A 22070-nucleotide genomic window follows, 5' to 3' on the forward strand; every position below is an offset into this window, starting at 1 on the left:
CTTTTTCACTTACTAAATTTCTTTGGCTCCAGGGAAAAGAGGATGACCTCTTCCTCATGGTGATATGGGAGCTGCCTGATGCCATGCCTTACCTACAGTATGGAAGCCATATTGTACATCTGAAGGTGTCAGCTAAAGAAAGGGCGATGGCCATTCCTTTCCCAGATGTTGAGTTAATCGTCCAGAAAAGCTTCACTCAACAAACTAGTAATGTATGTTCTGATTCTTTTTAAAAAATATTTTCGCTGAAAGTTCCATACGATGTATTTTGATCATATTCCACCCCTACCTCTATATGCCCTAACTTTGTGTCTTTTTTTAAATTTAACAATCCATAGACTCCCAATTTGTGATGTTCATATACTTCTGGGTATGGGGCCATCAGCGGAAGCATGGTTTACCTACCAAGAGCTATGCCTTTAAAGAAAATTGTTTCTCCTCCTTCTCCAAGAAGCCATCAACTGTCCATTAATCCTTTTGTTTTTATTTATTAAAGATTTCTGCCTCCTCCCCTCCACCGCCTCCCATTTCCCTCCCCCTCCCCAGATTAAGTCCCCCTCCCTCGTCAGCCCAAAGAGCAATCAGGGTTCCCAGCCCTGTGGGAAGTCCAAGGACCACCCACCTCCATCCAGAATGGCTAAAATAAAAAACACCAATGATAGCCTTTGCTGGAGAGGTTGTGGAGAAAGGGGAACACTCATCCATTGCTGGTAGGAATGCAAACTTATGCAACCACTCTGGAAAGCAGTGTGGCGGTTTCTCAGGAAATTCGGGATCAACCTACCCCTGGACCCAGCAATACCACTCTTGGGAATATACCCAAGAGATGCCCTATCATACAACAAAAGTATATGCTCAACTATGTTCATAGCAGAATTGTTTGTAATAGCCAGAACCTGGAAACAACCTAGATGCCCTTCAATGGAAGAATGGATGAAGAAAGTATGGAATATATACATATTAGAGTGCTACTCAGCAGTAAAAAGCAATGACTTCTTGTCCATTAATCCTTAATTAGGGGTGAGGGCTTGTGAGCCCCTCCCCTGCCCACTCAGAATCTTGCACAACCCCAACCTCTGTCAATACGTAGATTATCACCATTACCCCAGGCACCTGTCATGTGAACACCTACCTGATTCTTTCCAGGATAAATCTATTTTCCACGTTTACAACAGAGGCTCCCATTATATATGTGTGTTGTTGCCCTCATATAGCTATTTTTTGAGATATGACCGTATCATGATACATATCAGCCCCATATCCCTTTGCTACCACAGAACTGTCTCAGGATGTTTGTGTGTAACCACTAAAACATGCATAACTGCTAGAGCGCAGAGACCATTCAAAATATCTTATGACTATCTGTAGATATTGAAATACACAACCTGATAGACAGTCTCTTCAGAAAGTAAGTTCTGTGACATGCTTGCATGTACATACATGATGAATAGCCAGGGTCTTTGGTTGAGACCGAGGATAGGGAAATAAGGAAGAGGTCAATTTATATGTTTGTTTGTTTTTAAAAATATTTAAGCCTTTGATTGTTTTAAATGTCTCTTCACTAACTTTATTTCTAATATGAGCTTGAAGTGCCTCAACATCTCAGCTTTCTCAGGGACCAATGGGCAGATACCAAAGCCTACAAGAAGACTGCAGACTATAGAAGAACCAATCAAAGGAAGCTTTCAGGCTCTCGCTTATCACTAGTGAAATAACTGTGATGTAACTCACAAGAAAATTACAGGGCTTGTCTTAAAGAATTTGAAAACTGTCTATTGGATCATTTTAATATAGAAAAGATATTGGATATTGTTTTTTCTCATATTGAAGCAAATGTCAGCATAGCACTGACTGAACTTGGACTGCATTGGTAGTTTCAATAAAATATTTTATTATTAGATTAAAGGGCTTTGAAATTAATACACACAATTCTCCATATTTTGGAGAGGGAGTCTAGCCTATCTCTTCCAACTCTGTCATTTGAAACAGGTTTGGACATATGTATATGCTGTATGAAACATTGTGCATAGCCGATAATAGCAGGAAGATGAGTGCACAGTGAGTTGGAACCACGTCACTAGTCAAGCAATTGCACAGGTGACAAAGACCTGAAAAGCGATCACTTTAGATGATAAATCAGGAAAGGCAGCAGAAGTGGGGCTGGAGACATGGCTAAATGGATAGCCGTTTGTGTCCTCACCATGGCATTTTGAGATTGCTTGGTAATTTACACTTCATCTAGGTACTTTAAATTCTCATACATATTTCAGACCACAGACATCATATTTGATTCTCTATTCCAAGAACCTAAGATGCTCAGAAAATATCCAAGGTAAGATACCTGCAAAGAAGAACATAACTAACTGGCAATACGTAGAAAAGACTTCCGCAAAGATGGGCTTGTGGAGTGAAAGACGGGCGTGTTAGTGGAGACAGCTAATGTGAACTGTTCTTTTTCCCCCAAGAAGACTGAAGGGGATACAAAAAGAACTAGAAATACTTTAATGGTTGGTAAAGCAGAGTAAGGCTAAATGAAAAGGGGCCAGAAGAGAAGGGAAGAATGCTTTTGTTGTTCCAATGAATTATCTAAGCTAACTTTTCTAATGCTAAAGGCAATGGGGGGGTAGTAAATTCATGCTCAATGACTTTGAACATACTACTATGCGGCTTCCAGTTGATTACAATTATAGTGTGCCTGTATAATATTGGAATTAGGCTGACTTTGCATTCCCACCAGTCTGAATCTGTGTCCTTTTTCTTCAGAATCCTGCTGTTGACGTTGAGGTGAACTGCATTGATTTGTTTCAATTAGAGGGATACAATTTGATAGCTTGTGGAACCTTAAATGGCATGATTATCTTATGGAATTTTGTAACAGCTACTGTCAAAGAAATGTAAGTGTTGACTTTGCCCTAAATAATAGGAGTTTTACTGCATAAGAGTCTAAATAGCAAGTAATGCCTTCAAGGAAGGACTTTCCTGGAGGTTATGTTCATAAATATACTGTGTTCTGAGTGTCTAAGTTCTATAATTACACAAAAAACACCTTAAACGTTTGTATACCCAAAAGCTGTCTCCTTTGCATAAATATATGATATTTCCATGTTTAAATTATGACTTCAATAAATGCTTTTAATTTTTAAAATTTTATTTTATGTATATGGATGCCTGGAGCCAGAAGAGGACATTGAATCCCCTGAAATGGTTGAATCATCCTGTCGATACTAGCAATCAAACCTGGGTCTTCCAAAAGAGCAGCCAATACTCTTAACCACGGAGCCCTCTCTCTATCCCCAACAAATATTTGAAATGTGTAATAACTTGACACACCAATAGCCACAAGCTTTAGTACACATATCCAATCATCTACTGGCATATCCCATCTGATCATTTGCCATTCATGTCAAGCTTCACAATTCATGACCTGCCCCTCCCTCAAGCTTCTCCTCCCTCTCTATTCCTAGTGCCCCAGTGTTTACTCACCTATAAAAGACAAATGGTGACAGCAAGCTAGAGGGCTTTCCCTTCTCCTTCACATCAGCATATCCAATTTATTACACGATGACTGTAGCAAGGGCCAATGTCACAAGTGCATCCTGGTTCTCAACCAGTTCTGTTGAGATGCTCTGGACCACGAGTGGCATGTTTACTCTCCCCAATTAGCCACCTCTGAGTGTTCCTGACATTGGTTGAAAGGAACTAACATAATGTATCATCTGTATGGCTGGACTGTAACAGGCCGTCTCCACTTGTGTACTTAAAAGGTGTGTACTGGGACGTCGTATGGGCACCCTTTAATCACAGGACTTATTTTCAGAAACAAAATGGTCGATAATCTTAATAAACAAAAATAAGATCAAGTTTAGCTTGGAGAAGAGGGGTGTAGAATGGAAAACAATGGAAAATGAAAAGGGAAAAGAAGAAAACGTATAAGAAATCTCCACCACTAATTAGAGGGCATTATCCACTACTGTACCTGAACCGTACCCCTTTTCACCAAAGGTTGGCCCCATCCTAACATTCAGTGCTTTTCCTTGGGTTTTTTTTCAGTATTGTATACTTGTCATCTGATACGTATGTCGACACACACTGTACAGTTCCTCACATTCTTATGAACAGTGCTCACATTGAAGGTGTCAGTTTGTATCTGACTCACTCTTGAGAAGAAGATAGATGAAAAACATCTGTGCTAATGCCACCATAAAAAGAGGGGCCAGCTGTCCTGAACTATTTCCAGTTTCAAGGTAGCAGTTCTTCTTGCTTAAGAACCAGGCATTTTTCCAAGGCATACATGCAAAGCAAGTACTCAATAAAAGAACACAACAGTGGTAGGTTTTACATCATGTCCCCTTTCTATAGGCAGATGACTATTTTAAAACAGTAGGGTCAGCAGGGCAGTGGTGGTGCACACCTTTAATCCCAGAATTCAGGAGACAGAGGCAGGAGGATCTCTGTGAGTTCGAGGCCAGTCTGGTCTACAAGAGCTAGTTCCAGGACAGGCTCCAAAGCTATAGAGAAACCCTGTCTTCAAAGACCTGAGTTTGATTCCTGAACCTAAGGGTGTAAAAGCCAGGTGATGGTCGTGACACATACTCATAACTCCAGCACTGGTGAAGTAGGGACAGGAGAATCCCTGGGGCTTGCTAGCTACCAGCCATCGAAGCCTACTTGACAAGTTCTAGGCCAATGAAAGATACTGTTGCACTAACAGTGGGTCCTGTACCAGGGAAACAACACAGAGGTTGTTCTTTGGCCACTGAACATCTACATACACACTTACACATAGAACCTTTTTAAAAAAAAATTTACAATCATTGGAGTCTTTTGGAAAAGGAAGACACAGTTTATTTCAGAACTGTGTAAGGTAATATATTCCCAGCTTTACCAGTTACAAAAGTGAACATTATTTTTATATTTATGGTAGAGGCCATTTCCACTATATTATTTATTAAGTAATTTTATATGGATCAGTGTTTTGTCTGTATGTATATCTAGTGCCTACAGAGGCCAGGAGACAGTGTCAGGGCCCCTAGAACTGGAGGTACAGTCAGTTGTGAGTTGCCATGTGTGTGCTAGCAGTTAAACCCAGATCCACCAGAAGAACAACCAGTGCTCTTAACCATTGAGCCATCCCTCCAACCAGCCATTTATTAATATACCTCATTTTGTCTGACTCCTTCACCAAAGAGAAAAAGCCCTTCCCTTTCAAGAACACCATGATTTGGGGGTTCAAACTTAATAATGTTTCTTGCTAATTAAAAATGTCTTTCATGATTGATTGATGACCAAATATACCTAAAAGTATTGAGCTAAAAAAGTAATCAAATTCATAAGCTTCTTTTTTGATCTTGGTCCCATCCATACAAGACTTCTGCACCATTGTGTTAATCTCCTTTTCTGCTATTGTAACAAATATCTAAGACAATAAAGGCAAAGGTTTGTTTTGACTCATGGTTTCAGAGGTTCAAGTGAACAATTGACCCCATTGCTTTGGGCCTGTGAGATCAGATCAGATCAGAATAGGAATGAGTGATACAGCATCTCATAGTGAGAGAGTAAAAAAGAAAGAGAGGGTGCCTGGTCTCTTAGGGAACTGCTGTCCAAAGGACTAGAAAACTTCTCACTACACCCCATCCCTTAAAAGCTCAACACCTTCAAAGGGCACTGATCTGGGGAGCAAGCCTTTAAAATATGGGTTTTTGCAAGATGTTTCAGATCCAAATTTTAGCATTCATTCATCACCTCAAATAGGTAGATGTAATTTTCTTAAATCAAAGGGGCATGTTGCTAAGATATCAGTTTGCCCTAAGGGATGTAAAGTGATAGTTAAGAGATACATCCTAGAGTGGACTGTGGGTAGTAAAAGACTATTGTTCTATTCCCAAGACACTACCTGGAAAGTCCCATTGGATCTGGGTCCCTGAAAAACAAGAGCAGCAGGAGCAGGGTAATCTCTGGATTATTTGCTCTTGTCCACTCAGTTTTATGATCCTGTGGTTAGGTACCACATTGCACCAAAATCTAGGCTTTTATATGGTCAGAGTAGAATTCTGCTTTTTAAACTGTACAATATGTCCAAATGGTCCATCTACAGGCTGCAACACTCTGACCTATAGATAGGAAATCTGTCCAGTTAATTGGATTAAAGACTTGTAGCTCATCTGATAATCATGTGATTCTACAAAGCCTTAATAAGGAGGCAATTCTGGACTAAGCCCACTCCCAGGCTTTTACTTTCTGTGCAATGATAACATTGTGTTTGTTTTTTTGAGATGGGTTTTCCCTGTGTAGCCTAGGCAGTCCTGGAACTCACCCTGTAGACCAGGTTGGCCTTGAACTCATAGAGATCCACCTCTCTCTGCCTCTCAAGAGCTGGGATTTAAGGTGTATGCTGCCACCACCACCCAGCACAAAATGTTAACATTCTAAGTCACTAGATCTGCACGGGATTTAGGACAGTGTGAGGAGTTTCACGGTTCCTGCCATTGACTAGGCAAGGCCATGCTTGTTTGCAGATACCGGCCCGAGGACTGCTTCTCTACTGACCCTGAGTTGGATCCCAAACGATTCCGGATTAATGACATAATGTTCCTCTTCCGACCTCCTGACTGTGTAAGGTAACTCAGACCCTCGTGGTCCCGTGGTCCCATAGTGCTATCTGGAACCCAGGTAGGTGACATGAGATGCCCATATCCCAGCATTAAGGAAAGGTCAGCTGAAGGAACATGACCCCTTTGTTTCAACTTTCCTCACTGTAACATATTTAGGGGTCTGACATGTTGGTGGGGTAGACCCTTACCATGTCAACCTGACTGTGTGGACCCTCAGTACATGTGTCTCACTATGTAGACCTTACCAGGTTAGCCTCACTATGTAGACACTTACCATGTCACTGCACTGTGTAAACCCTTACCATGTCACCCTCCGATGTCCCTTTACAACAGAAATAGAAATGGGAAATGCTCGTTGGATCTGACTTTTAGCAAAACTTAACACAGTCACCACAGGTGTGCAGAAAATTTAGGTCTTGGAGGGAACAAACTGAAAAGCATTGCGGATTTCATATGCTATCCAGTATAACTGGGTAATCTCCAACCACTCCATCAAGGGCAGAGCATTGTTTGGTAAATTACTAATACGCTTCTTTTCTATTTTGTACTTATATTTGCTTTAGGAGTCTGTCCTTATAAGCAACAGTGTTAAACAAATTTCTAGAGGGAATTTGAAGGTTTCTCTGCTATCGTTAGGGTTCACTTGGTGGTGAGTAGGGGTCTAGCACCTTCCCTATATATTGTCTTAAAATTACATCAAAAGTCTTTGGAGAATATTATCAGGGCCTGTCCTTTGTACATAAGCTACTTTTCAGTCCATGGCCACAAAACGTAGAAGAGACAGGATCAAGCCAGAAGAAACAAAACAAAACAAAAACAGAAGCATAGTGCAAGAAGTTAGCAGGTTTGTCTGCACCTGCTGCCATCTACCCTGCACTCAGTTTCTGACCCTCAGTGGCTCAATCTAGTGTTAAAGGTGAGACAAGCCAGGCCTGGGGAGACAATGCTGAGGTCCCCAGCATTCTCCTGTAACACCACACTAGGGAGCATTTTTTTTGTACTGGATGTAAGGTATAACTGGCCTCATGCATGAGTGCGATATTTCCAGGTATGAGAAGGAAATAACCCCCTGAAAGTGGAGCAGAGGGCACTCCAAGTTCTGTGGGTTTTCTGAATGTTCTATCCTGTGTCTCCTCCATCCCTGTGCAGGAGATCAAGTCAGGATTCCATCTGCTCGTCAACCCAATGTGACTCAAGCAAGGGTCCACAGAGCAGCAAGGTAAGCTCACGGCAGAGAAGCATCTTCCTGTTAGAAGCAGCGGTTCAGAACTAGTGGTTCTTGGAGTACATCTGTGCGTATAGGCAAAATCTTTGCTTTCTCTAAAAATCAATGACTACATTGATTTTCTTTACTTTTCAAGGTCTTCACATATGTAAACAACTGATTCATGATCTGTGATAAATAAGCGAATCAATAAGTTACACCTATTGTTTTTAAGCTTGTAAAATAACCCAGTATTTTGAGCTTCTCTTCTCTGCTATCATATTAAACATATGGTATAAGTAGATCACAGCCCATAATATTATGCAGTGGCCTTCTGTCCTCTCAGTTGTAATTTTACATATTTTTGCAGAGTGCTTCTCTAATCAGAATTTATTAAGTCAAATTTTCATGCAAAAGTTATTTTGAAAGCGCTAGTGTGGTAGAAAGAAAACAACACAGATAGAAAAGTCAAGCAGAGCCATGCCTAAATCTGAGTCCTCTGTACACTGCCTGATTTCTAGCCTTGTCACTAAAGCTGAGTTTCTGCTCCGTTATGGGTAAGATTGGGGGAATAAAGACACCTGTGTGGTTGTCAGTAGAATTAAAGACAGTACGCACCAAGAATTGGGCATGCGCTGTGGGTTTAACCAGTCACAAGTGCAAGCCACCGATCAGGAAATGCCGTTGTTTTATAGCTCTTCTACTTATGACTATGAAAATCTCTACAATACCTTATTTCAAAGAAATAATTGTAAAATGACTTTTAACATTAGTACTGAGAAATGTCAGCTCAGCTCTGCAGAAGCTGCCCCTCTTTAGTAGGTCCCATCCGCTTACAATGTCACAGAAACGCTTTCTCTCTCTTCTCCATTCAGGGAAGCAAACAAAGTATCCATGACACCGAAGTCAAAGGTCAGTATCAGCTCTGTCCTTTAGAACTAAGCAGCTGATTCTGTCTGTGTTTTGCTTTGTGGCACTGGGGATCATGCCTGGGACCTCACACAGGCTGGGCCAGCGCTCTTCCATGGAGCTACAGTTCAGACTAGCTCCTCTGCAACAGCGACTTTGTGTGATAGAATATTCCTGATGTGCCCTTTCTGTAACTGAATATTGAAGTGTTTGGGGTCTAGATAGTCTTAACACTGTGGTTCTCAACCTTCCTAACACTGTAACCCTTTAATACAGTTCCTCATGGTGTGGTGACCCCAACCATAAAATTATTTTGTTGCTACTTCATGACTGTAAATTTGCTACTGTTATGAACCGCAAGGTAAATATCTGACAGGCAGGAAGGATATCTGATGTGTGACCCCCAAAGGTTGGTCTAATGGGAAGAATATTAAAATGATGCATTTTAAGGGGCTCAAGGGGAGTGAGAGGGAATGAGAAGGAGTAATACAGAGTAAATATGACTAATACATATGCTACACATAGGTGAGATTTTCATAAGACCTGTTATTATCAATACTTAATATATGCTAATTTTAAAAGGACGGCACGTCCAGAAACATTCTCAACATGAACAAAAACAAATGTTGCCTTTTATGCTAATTCTAAGTGGGTTTTTTTTTTTTGATTTTTCAAGACAGGGTTTCTCCGTAGCTTTTGGTTCCTGTCCTGGAACTAGCTCTTGTAGACCAGGCTGGCCTCGAACTCACAGAGTGGCCTCTGCCTCCCGAGTGCTGGGATTAAAGGCGCGCAACCACCACCGACCAGCTGCTAACTCTAGGTTTTTAAAATATAAAATATTACTGAACTTCTTAGTGTTCAATGCATTTTGCTAAAATTTATGCTAGTTTTATAAGATATTCTAGATGTTTCAAAACTTTTATAAGGTTTAGCCACCACGTGCAGAATTTTCTAGAGTTTTTTTTTTTACATTAGGCACCCAAATAAGTCTTTTTTTTTTAAAAAAAATAAATCTTTAATTTTTATTACAGAGTGGGACTACAGAAATGTCTCGGCAGCTAAGAATACTTACCCAAATAAGTCTTTTATATTTTTCCAGTCATCCAGGATTCCATTCTACAATTGCCTTTCTATTTTCTTCCCTGTGAATTCTCTTAAGTTAAAGAAAAAAAAATTTTGAGAAAATTCCATATTTCTCTTTTCCCACCCGTCTCTTCTTTGGTCTTCCATAAAACTTGAAACCCCAAGGATTAGAAATACCAGCAGAGCTCATAAGTTTCTCTACCAGGTGAGCAAGCAGACACAGTGGGAGAGCAGCAGCCGGGGAGCAGAAAACAGCCCACCTCCGCTAGCTCCGTGGAGACACAGCCTCCCATCCTGGTCACTGCCCATGAGGATGGGCATCTCCGCCTGTGGACGCTGGAGGTAATGAAGTTTGGTCTTGGCTGGCACTCAGCCGGAATAGGATGACAAAGTGGGTAGCTATGCGTTACAGCCCTCTTCCCCCTAGCATCCACTTCAAACATTCCTCTATTCTAGCCAAACAGATGGTTTTTCATCTCACTCACTGACTACTGCCAAGCTATACACCAGACCGGTTTTACTACTCAGGCATTAGATTATCAAAACTGAGAAGAGTTTCAAAGCTTTCGAGCTGAGCTGTAATGTCATGATAATATTTTATTGGATATTTAAATGAATGTCCTCAATGATAATATGAAATGATCTAAGAGGCTAGGGAGATGGCTTAGTCAATAAAGTACTGGAGACCTGAGTTCAACCGCTGGAATCCACATAAAAAAATCTAAGTGTAGTAGAGCACTCCTATAATCCTGGTGCTGGGGAGGATGGATCAACAGATCCTGGGGCTTGCTGGCAGGTCGTCCTAGCCTAGCTGGCCAGCTACAGGCCACGGGGAGAGCTTGTCCCAAAATAAGGTGAACGGTGTTCCTGAGGAGCGACACCTACACATTCATATTTTCATGCCATAAAACAGAATATAAGAATACTGACACATAGTATGTGAAATACTTTTTGTTATCGTTATTTATCTTTGTGTGTGTGCGCGCACGTGTGTTTATGTATATCTGTATGTGCATGTGGGTGCATACATGCCATAGCAGTCATGGAAAAGTCAGAAGGAAACTTGTGATAGTCATTTTTTCCACCATGTAGGTCCCAGGGATCAAATGTAGGTTGCCAGACTAGGCAGCAAGCCCCTTTACTGGCTGAATCCTAATACAAAACTTTAATGATATAAATTATTGAAAGATGGTATTGCATCACTCTGAGTGTTCTTACATTTTTGTACTGTGAAAACAGAAGTTTTAATTTACCAGGAGGTTTCAAGTGTTCTTTGATGGAGGGTGGGGATGCCAAATTAAAAGTACAAACTAGGGACCAGCAAGATGGCTCAGAGGGTAAAAAATAAGTTGCCACATAAGCTCCAAACCCCAGGTTCAATCCCAGAATCCCATGTGTGGGTGGAAGGAGAGAACCAGCTCCACAAAGTTGTCCTCTGGCCTCCACACATGCACCCCAGCACATGCACGCACGTACCCACCCATACTCACGCACACTAATAATTTTATTTGTAAAAAAAGACCTCAAAGTAAGAGGCGCTAGGAGAACCTATAGATTTCCCATTGTGACCCTGAAACTCTTGGAGATACAGAAGGCATGAATGCAGTGATAAGGCTTCTTCTACTGGAAAACCCAGAGACAGCAACAGTGTTGTGTGACCCACACCTGATCTGAGAACACAAAGCAGCAAGGCTATCTGCCAGCTCAGTCCCAGTGTGCCAACGGGTTCTGGCTTTGGTGGCATCCCTGGTTTGAAAACACAAACTGCTTCCAAGATAATCTTGGAATAAAATGCCGTTTTATCTGCGATGAATAAAAAAGAGAAACAGAACAGATGATATCCAAGTCAAGTCTTAGAAAACAGCTGCTGATTCAGATTCTGTTCCCAGTCTCCAGTGAGATAACATATATGGAAGTCCTTCCAAGGGCTAGCTTATACCAATCAAAAGCACTATATCTGGGTTTGAATCTCTTGCAATCCATTATTGCTCCAATAGTCAGAATTATGTTTTCCTGGTAGGCATACATATATGCTTATTGAAAGATGCCTTGTAACCATGGGGTTACATTTGACTCTGATGGGAATGCCTGTATAAGGGAAGACCATATAGTTGGAATCCCGCACGGGGAATCCTGTGAAAAGACCCATGGATAACACCAAGGAAAGAGGAATTCAATAATCAGCTAATCCATACATTGAGTTATCCATACTATTCATTTCAAAGTAATAAGTCCTCATTGATAGCAGCATGTTATTTTCAGTACAGAATAGAAAATCCTGTTAAGTAGCAGGGATAAAAATTGAGACTTCTCAGGTAGAGTGAAATTCCACTTTAATATTGCGATCTTATAGAATGCATTATCATAGAAGAAGCATTGTTTGCCTTGTCCTTTGTTCAGGGGAAGCTCCTGAAAGACATACTGCCCTTCACAAAGCACTCCGCCATTTCCCTGACATCACTGTACACTGACTCGTGCTGCCGGATACTGCTGGCTGCGAATGTGGGTAAGTCCTTCTTCTGTCAGGTTAATCTGCATCTTAAGAACCTGTGTGGTATAAAAATGGCTCCGAGAAACACATGTGACATTTACAGGATAAATGAAAGTCTCTGAGGTATATTCAAAGTGAGAGAGTTTGAGATCTGAGAACACAAAGCGCCATGGTTATCCGCCAGCTCTGACCCAACCTTTTTTGTTTGTGGCATGTGTCCTCCTTACGGTTCCTCCAGGGCCTGGATTAGGAGTCCTTATCTAGGTATTTCCTTGCATGTGTTGTTGAAGGCTGCTCATTCATTGCTGGCTTCCCAGACCCAAAATAATCACACAGAAACTGTATTAATTAAATCACTGCTTGACCTATTAGCTCTAGGTTCTTATTCGCTAGCTCTTACATCATAAATTAACCCATTTCTATTCATCTGTGTATCACCATGTGGCTCTGGCTTACTGGCAAGGTTCAGGTGTGTCTGTCTCCTGCAGGTATCTACATGGCTTCTTCCTGATTCTGTTTACTCTCTTTATATATCTTTTCCAGCCTAGCTAAATTATGTTAAGCCATTGGTCGAAAGCTTTATAAACCAATAGTATTCATAGCATACAGAGGGGAATCCCACATCATGCATGGATAACCTTTGAATACAGGTAAAATTGCCCATGAATTTGTCTTTCACCTTACAGAATTGCACACCCTCAGGACTCAGCTTAGATGCTAAAACACTGCTGGACCTCCAGGAGACTGAGAAAGGATCTTGATATTAGATACTGCTGTAGACTGATGGCTGGCATGTCCCATTGTATCAACGAATTCTAAATGGCTGCATACTTTTATCTCAGGGCAGGATCTAAGTTTCTATCCCTCACCCAAAGGGTTTGGGCCAAGTAAATGTATATTTTTGTTTGTTTTTTAAGACAGGGCCTTTCTATGTAGCTTTGGTTGTCTTGGAACTGTCTATGTTGACCTAGAATGTCCTCGAATTCATAGAAATCAGCCTGCCTCTGCCTTCTGAGTGCTGGGAATAAAATTGTGTGTCACCATGGCCAGCCTACAGATAATTTCTTCTTCTGAAATTCTAGAAGGTTCTGATAGAATTTTGGGAATCTCTTTTGTATAATATCATACCATCTATACATAGAAATGAATTGGTTTGTTTTGCTATTCACAGTCTTTTGATTTTTCTTCTCTTGTCTTATTGCTCTAGCTAGCACTTCAAGCACTATATTGGATAGAAATGGTTAAAGTTGTCACTCTTGTCTTCTTTGTTGGAATGCTTTGAATTTTTCCTCATTTAATATCATGATGGCTATTGGTTTTTATATGTATTAGGTTTTATTATGTTGAGATACGTTCTCCATCCCAAGTCTCTCCAGGGATTTTATCTTAAAGGGATGCTGTATTTTTCTCAAAGGTCTTTTCTGTATCAATTAAAATAATATGATTTCTGTCCCTGAGTCCATTTATGCAGTCCAATATTATTTCTTGACTTACTTCCATTGAACCATCAATCCACCCCTAAAATAAGGCCAACTTGATCATACTAATGGTATGATGGCTGTGTTCCTGAATTCAGTTCACAAGTTTTTTTCAAGAATTTTTCATTTATATTAATCAAGGAAATTGGTCTATAATTCCTTTTTGTGTTGGATTTTTATCTAGTTTTGTATCTTGGCTTATTAAAAAGAGCTTGGAAGCATTTCTACCTTTTCTTTTATGGAACAATCTGAGCTAGTATTGCTGTTCATTCTTCTTACTTTTCTTATTTGAGATAGGATTTCATATAGCCCAGGATAGCCTCAGACTTTCTATATAACCAAGGATAACCTTCTACTTCTGGTCATTGTGCCTCTACCTCTTGAGAACTAGGGTTACAATGGATATACCACCACACCCAGTTTTATGCCATGCTAGGGACCAAACCCAGGAGTTCTACGGACTAGGCAAGTCTTCCACCAAGCTATATCACCACACCCCAAATTTCTTTTTAGATTCTTTTGTATCTACTAATTTAAGTCCCTGAATCAAAATGACTTGTCATTCCAGGGAGCGTTTGACTAAAGAATATAGTATCTAACTAAGGACTACAATGTTTAAATTTTATACAGAAGGACATGTTATCCTTTGCAGTATTAGTGCCTTCTTGGATGCACCTCATGATGAAAAGGTATGAACCTTAGCTTTCCATAAACAACTCATGTGTTTTTTTTTAACATTTTCTTCAAGCACACACACAAATGATGGAAATGCAAGTGCCCCCTATACTCCAGGTATATATTCTGCTGTAATTTAAGCTACATGACCCCAGCCCTTGCTTGGGTGAGTGCTGTCTTAAGACAGAGAAAAAAACCCTTGGGTGACCAAATGTTCTTGAACATCTCTGAAACAATTTGAAGTAAGAGAGTACAGACTTTTAGCCTGCCTTTTAAAAAACAGGCATGGGAGACTGAGTCAGCAGTCTAAGAATCTCAGAAGAAATTATTTTTAGCCCTATTCAAGTCTCAAGGAATAGAAGATGCACAGGACTTTGTGCATGCTCCAGGACTTTGGTCACACAGATAACCATGAGTAGATGGCCCAGGGGAAATGACTTAGTGTGTCCTTCAATGAATAGAGAGAAGCATACAGAGTATATTACTGCAGAACAAACTGTAGGAATGTCTTCTGAAGCCCCTTAGACTACAAACTTAAGGACAAATGTTAAAGAAGGTTGGCCTTCTTCAGGTCTATCAGTTGACCCTCTCACTTCTTTTGAAGGAGAATAAACTATGCCTATTCTTCCTGCCAGTTACTTACAGCAAATGCCTCTTACCCTCAAACCCCATGCAAAGAAGAATGTAGTCAATGCTTTCTCCAGGTACAAATTGCAAATTAAAAAAGTCCCTTGGGCTTCACCTTTTGGATCTGCTTTCCCTCGCTCCTAATGGTCTTCACCTTTACCTTCTGGATCTCTTTCCTTTGCTCCTAATGGTCTTCCCTGTGTCTCCCAACCATCCACTAAAGACATTAATAAAAATATGAGCTGCTTTATCCAGCAGGGGTATTAGCAGAGTCATAATTCTCCAAAACTGGGATGCTTTTGGTACCTACGTAAGCAAGAGAAAAGGTAATCAGAGCAGAGGCTCAGTCACCATCTATCCCACCCACTCATAAATATAGCTATTCAATGAGAAATGATTTTGCTTAAGATTGTGTTTTGATTCATTCCAAGAGATGTGTCTTCTTGTTGCTGTCTAGAAATTCAAGCAGCTGCTATCCTGGCGTGCCCATTCTTTAGAAATTATTCAAGTGATCTATGTGGAAGACAAGCAGCTGGTGCTTACTGGCTCCATTGATGGCTCAGTGAGGTAAGCCCAGACGGGTCCATCCTGGGAAGTCGGGGTTGTAGTGTGAGAGGAGTAAGATTGATGCTAATGCTTGTGTGTTTGTTGACGATGTAGTGCTTTGGATCATTTCTTGACCTTTTGGCTAAGATCAAATGTGTACCTATTCTTATCAACTGAATATTTGATACATTCTCTATCCTCTGAGGACAATATATTAAATCAATTTGGGATCTGGAAAATGGGATTGGAGTTCGCTCCACCTACTTGGTATGTGGACCTAGTGTCACAGCATCTACATAAATGGTACACTCCCTTCATGTGGTTTCAGGAAAAGCACAGTTTGGGTACACTTATTAGAATAAATTTATAAGTAAACCAAAAAAAGTTACAAAGAGAATCTTTGAGAAAACCATCACTGACTTGGATTCTTTTTCTATATCCAGAGAAATGAGCTCTGTTATACTCCTCTACAAAAAAAAAGGACAGAGACATGGGTCTCAGAATCATTTTTTTTTTTGCAATGTTTGTTGTTTTACAAACTCATTAAGAAATACTGCTTTTAAAAAAGTTATGACAAATATTTGCAGTGGAATTAGGTTTTGTAGAGTTCTTTCAGAGACTGGAGCAGGATAGAAAGCTCAGAGAACTAGACTCATACCTGGGGAAAGCCACAGAAGATGGTTTGCTATCAAAAGTTTAAAAGACAGTCATAGGAAAGAGTGTGTAGCTAGATTGAGTGGGGCACACCAGTAGTTTGGCCCTTTTGGGGATAAAGGGGCAGGAGGATCTCTTGGACTCAGAAATTTTGAGCCAGACTGGGAAACTTTGTCAGAAAGAGAAAGGGAGGGAGAGGAAGGCAGGAGAGGAATGAAGGAATAGAGGAGAAAGGTGAGCAGGAGAGGAAGGAGAAAGGAAATAAAAGGAGAGGGGACAAAAGGAATGAAGGATATAAAGAAAGGAATGAGGGAGGAAGAAGTGGAGGGAAGGAAGAAAGGAAGGAAGGTGGGAAGGAAGGGATAGAGAGAGGGAAAGAAGGAAAGACAAGCAGAAAAGAAAGGGGTAAGAGAAGAAGGATGGAAAAGAGGATAAAGAAGGGAGGCAAAGAGAGGACAGGTGAGGAGGGCAGAAAAGGAAGGGAAGAATAAAGGAAAGAAAGGAGAAGAGGCAGAAAAAATAAGAGTAGAAGGGGAAGAGAGACCCACCCAAAGAAAAGGTCACCCAATAGTGAGAGAATGGCGTAGCCTAGTTATTTCAGTGTGATTGATTTTTTACATAGCCTACTTACTTGAACTTAACTAATTAATTATAATCAATGCTAAGCACATGTACCCAAAATACAAAATACTAAAAATAAACACACATATATAAAGAAAAAGAAAGGAAATGTCATGACATTTCTGAAAACAAACTGCTGCCTACATGAAGTGTTTTAAAATTGTAGCAATGAATTATGCTCTTGAAAGAATGGAGTTAGATAATATTAGAAGATCTGGAGACTTTTAGTGAATCAGAAACCAGTCAAAATACAAACGAATAGAGACAGATGTTTTATACTCTTATCAAGCCTTGAATTAAAGTTGAACAGATCCTGGATAACTCTCTAAGCTTGGGGGCAGGGAGAGTTGGCTGGGACACTGTGCAGTACCAAGGCATTGCTGGGGATTTTGTATATTTACCTTTAAAGTGGCCACTAGAGGGTTTTAGACTGAAAATAACTGGCTTAAGAGTGAAAGCCATGTGACAGGTCAAATCAAGAAGACATGAGCTTCAACTAAAGGAGAAAATGAGGGATCAATGTGAAGAAGGGGACCTGCCATATTCCATCAGAGGAACCCTAATGCCGTCCTAGATAGAAGTTACTATAAGAACTACAATATGAAAATGCCATATTTAGAAATTTCAAGATCAAGATGATTCTGTAGGAGAGGCAAATGGATAGAGCTATTTCTTTATTAGAAAAAAGGAACACTTTTATTAATAGGTAAAAAACATATTATAAATGCCATTAATAACTTGATTTTCTGGTCTTTTCTCCTGGTGATATATTGTTTGTACAAATAAAGCTTGCCTGAAGATCAGAGGGTGGAGCTAGCCTCTAGCTAATCATAGAGGTCTGGAAGTCTGTGCAGACAGACAGTAAATGATATGTCTGGGAGGAAAGAGGAAGTGATAAGGCAAGAGGAGACAGGAACTCGTTCTTTTTTTTTTTTTTTTTTGGCTGGGAAGTTGAGAGGTTAGGTGGCTGCGGTTTTGCTCCTTCATCTCTCTGATCCCTGATTTTTCCCAATATCTATCTCCGGGCTTTTATTATGAAGACCTACTAGAACACATGCTACATTACTCGGGCTTGTTTTCAGGTTCACTTACCCATCAACAGAAATGTCTGATGAAGGTTGTAGTGCATGTGGTTGTGCGTACACATGGGTGCGAATGCACACGTACATATACCAACCACACAGGTATATAAAGCCTCTATTACTATGAGCATTTCCCTCTTTCCCCAGTCTCTTTAGACCGCTGTAACAAAGCACCTTAAAATGGGTTGTTTACAAACAAGAGAAACTTATTACTCATGGTTCTAGAGACTGGAATGTCCAAGATCATATGCCAGCAAATTGATCAGTTAGCGCTTGTTCTGTGCTTTGTAAATGTCACCTGCCTACCTCCGACCATGGTGTACGGCCACCAGCTTTCCATCACTACTGCAAAGCACTGGATTAAATTAATTTAAAGGCAGAAGGTTTTCTGCTATTGTGTGTGCATGCATGTGTGCGAGTGAAGGGGTGCACACACACACACATGTGCCATGGTGCCCATGTGGGGAGGGTAGAGGACAACTTCATGGAATCAGTTCTCTCCGTCCACTTTTCTGTGGGTTCAGAAGATCAGACTCATGTCATCAGACTTGAGCGACAAGTGTCTTTTCCCTCTGACTCACATCAGGGGCCCACAAGGGATGTGTGATGTGGGCTCAGAGCATCAGGGACTTCAGTCTTGAGTGGCATAGCTTTTAAGGCTGCAGTGAGACAGAGCCTCCTGATACAGGGGCCTGGCGGAGGAAAGCTGCTCACTTCATAGAAGCTGGGAGGCACACACAGCAAGGGCTATGAGATGACTTTCAATGTAATGTTGTAGTGACCAGTCCAACTAAACCCCACTGATGCAGTCAGCGCCTACATGATAGCAGTCAACTCTCCAGTGCCACCAGCTGGAGACCAAGCGTCCAGCACATTAGCCCTTGGAGACATTCTACATCTAAATTATAACTCAGTGAAAGGGTCGAAACAGCCCCACCAGCCCTCTTTTGCTAGGGACACTGCTCTAATTTAACTGTTCCCTCTAAAACCCCTGTTAAAATTGAATTGCTGATGTCAGGCATTAAGAGGGTAGAAACTTAATTTGACTGTGATATTTAGAGGTTAAGATTCCTAAGACGTAACCAAGGTTAAGTGAGTCTGATGGCAGGGCGCTGATGCTATGAGACTGTGCCTCATAAAAAAAATAAATAATAAAAAAAGAGGGCTGGAAAAATGGATCGGGGGAAAGGCATTTGTTGCTAAGCTTGATGAACTTGGAAACCTACATGTTAGAAAGGAAACCAACTCCCACGACTTGTTCTCTAACCTCCACACAAGCCCCTGTATACACATACAATAAGTCAGTAAATATAAAAAATGTGAAGGACCAAAGGCATGAGAAAGGATAATGTGTCTTGTCCTGTGATGCTCTGGAGAGCTTTGGAACTCTGGAGAGGGCCCCTTCTAGCATGGAGGACATCACCCTACGTGACCAACAGTTTTGAATTTCTCCGTCTCAATACATCATACAGTCAGCTATAGAAAGAAAAGGCAGAATAGGGCAGGCACTAATTTTATTTATGTAGGTGGACTCCTCATGACCTAAGCATTCCCTAAAGGCTCCATCTCATGCCATCCTGTTAGGAAATAGGGTTCAACGTGACTTTGTGGGGACACGGACGTTTAGAATAATGCACTGCTCAAGCCAGTCGTCCTTGGCCTGGAGAAATTATTTTTATGATTCCTTTAAGTGGAACACTCCCCAGACACTCAGTTCATAGAGCGCGTCTCTATTAATAGCGGTCTCAAAGCACTGCTGCCTTTGTAACTAAGCCACATCCTTTGGCTACTAGATGCTGCCACATTCTCAAGAGGCAGGTACTCTCACATCCTAAATCTTGTTTATGAAAAGATTATGACTTTTCAATGGAGAAAAAAAACATGACTGAGACTTAAGTCTGGGGCATAGGGCAGGAAGTTGGAGGCCTCCTGATGACTCAGCTCCATATCTAAGGCCCAGGATGTCAGGTGGGGTTATTCACTTGGAAAGAGCCTTGAGCAACAGGAAACACTGTGAAGCAGGAAGTCAAATTGCTTTCGTATGGGCCTGGAGCAGAATTCATCTAGCCTCCTAGCCTTCTTTTTGCTTAAACAGCTTGTTATAAATGCTCTTGATGGCTCTATTTCCTTATTGGTAACAGCTCTGGGAAGGCCAAGCTACGTCAGTAATGCTCTCAATTAAAATATAGGAGGTATGTAAGATGCTCATACTAAATCCTCAGACAGTAACAAGTACTAGGCATTGCCGCTGGCTACCTCTGCGTCTGCCTTCCCTCGCTAGCTACTTTGAGTGAGCCTACTATCTGAATGGTGGAGAATTTACTGTCAGTCCCTTTAGGTTACGTTCCTTCTCAGTCATTGCCACAAACCCATGGTTAGAGTTGAAACCAAGACATAAAGAGACGTCTGTAATCCCAGAACCCGAGAGGCTAACCCAAGAAGAGCATTGCCTCATTGTGTAGCCCTGGTTAACTCGGCTAGCCAGGACTTCCTATAAATTTCTGGATGGCTAAACTAGGCTACCCGATGAGAAATGTCCCCCCCACCCAAAAAAAAAGGAAGAAAGAGAGAAAGAAAACCGAAACTAAAATAAATAGGCACAAAGCAGCTCTCTGTAGGAGACAGAGCACATGTTCCTGCTAATGGTATTCTATATTAGTTTAAGTCCACTGGGCAAATTGGAGTGGCGTCTTAGGATAAGGAACTAACACAAACAGGTGACGAAGGACTTGCTTTATCATCCTTCCTCAATACTCAGCTGGGGACATTGGAGAGTAGGAATTGTAGTTGGAACGTGGGAAGAAGTCAGTATTACCAGAAGCATCCCCAGATTTCTCTTGGCACGAGTTCAGTGTTGGTGATGATTCCTAAGTAGACAGATGAAACATAACCCACCGCAAGACCTACTTTAGCTCGTAGGCACTGAGGGTGGGTTCTGATCAGCTTGTGTTGGTGGGGTTGTTCAGAGAGAAATGTCTTCCTTGTTTTTTAGCTTCTATCAACGAAGAGTACTCGCACAAGTTCAAACTGGCTAATGCCAAAAAGTTACAGGTTAGAGTTCTGACTGATCAAAATGTTTACATTAAGGGTTAGGGGTGTAGTCCAGTGAGAGAATGCTTATCTGGTGTGCTCCAAGTATTGAGCTCAAAAATAAAGGTTTGTGTAATCATTAGCTCCACAGCATTGAGGGGGAAGTGTCCAGAATGAACTTTAAAATCCTTGGTAGACCAATGCAGTCCACGTGACCTATAACCTGTGCTCAAACTCACTTCCTCTGACCTCCCCATGACTTCCCTCCCTCCCTTGACTCTCCTTCAGGCTCTGGCATTCCACCAGTGGCCATTACTGTGGCTATTTCGGACAACGGAGAATGTTTGATCTAACCCAAAGCAGTGATTTCATTTTGCCTTGTGATGTTAATGAATATCCCGTAGAGATAAAAGAAGAAAGCAAGTTCACAGAGAAGAAGCAGAAATATGAATATCCTCTGATATTTGACCGTGAGAGGTGAGAACATTTTTTTTCTTTAAATGAACAGACGAGAGTTAAATTATAACTACGTGGTAACACCTCAGTAGAATAGGGAATTCAAAGTCACTGCTCTTCAATAATTTTGACGCCCCATGGAAGGGAGTAGTAAGTAAATAAACAACTGTAATTCAGTGCAGTAGTCCTGAGAACACTAATTCTTAATAACCAGTGGGCGAGACCAAAGAACAAAAAGGCATTTGTGTCAGAAGAGGTACCAAATAACTCAAGACTGTGATGTGATATAGTCCTAACCATGGAGCCTGGGGGCAGAGGGGATGTGGGAAAGATACAGAAGATAAAACTACAAAAGCCTAAGGGAACCAGATCCCCTTCTACTCAGACCTGCAATCTCAGGACTGCGGAGGCTATCATGGGCTACCTAGCAAAACTCTGGGTCAAAAGCAAACAAGATAAAAACACAATAAGTGGACTGAAGAAGTGGCTCTGTGGCTAAGAGCACTGACTGTCCTTGCAGAGGGTCACAGGACAGTTCTCAGCTCCCAATCAGGTGGCTTTATAACCATCTGTAACTCCAGCTCCAGGGGACTCCGCTGCTTC

At 41.2% G+C, this 22070-nt stretch overlaps 1 protein-coding gene and 1 non-coding gene across 2 annotated transcripts in view; both read left to right on the forward strand.

The window, feature by feature from the left end:
- The window catches only part of Wdr64 (WD repeat domain 64), an 89814-nt gene that overhangs the window by 57495 nt on the left and 10249 nt on the right, over window positions 1-22070 (forward strand). Inside the window, exons 15-24 of the mRNA XM_075987578.1 lie at window positions 33-212; window positions 2764-2894; window positions 6516-6617; window positions 7761-7830; window positions 8691-8727; window positions 10013-10149; window positions 12208-12313; window positions 14407-14465; window positions 15536-15645; window positions 21300-21488. Of these exons, the coding sequence (XP_075843693.1) occupies window positions 33-212; window positions 2764-2894; window positions 6516-6617; window positions 7761-7830; window positions 8691-8727; window positions 10013-10149; window positions 12208-12313; window positions 14407-14465; window positions 15536-15645; window positions 21300-21488 (1121 nt within the window). The remainder of the gene's footprint in view (window positions 1-32; window positions 213-2763; window positions 2895-6515; window positions 6618-7760; window positions 7831-8690; window positions 8728-10012; window positions 10150-12207; window positions 12314-14406; window positions 14466-15535; window positions 15646-21299; window positions 21489-22070) is intronic.
- Window positions 15747-15938, forward strand: LOC142859258 (U2 spliceosomal RNA). Its single transcript, XR_012912170.1, has one exon. It is a non-coding gene; the product is annotated as a U2 spliceosomal RNA (small nuclear RNA).

The sequence above is a fragment of the Microtus pennsylvanicus genome, chromosome 10, assembly GCF_037038515.1.
Source record: "Microtus pennsylvanicus isolate mMicPen1 chromosome 10, mMicPen1.hap1, whole genome shotgun sequence".
Classification (NCBI taxonomy): Eukaryota; Metazoa; Chordata; class Mammalia; order Rodentia; family Cricetidae; genus Microtus; species Microtus pennsylvanicus.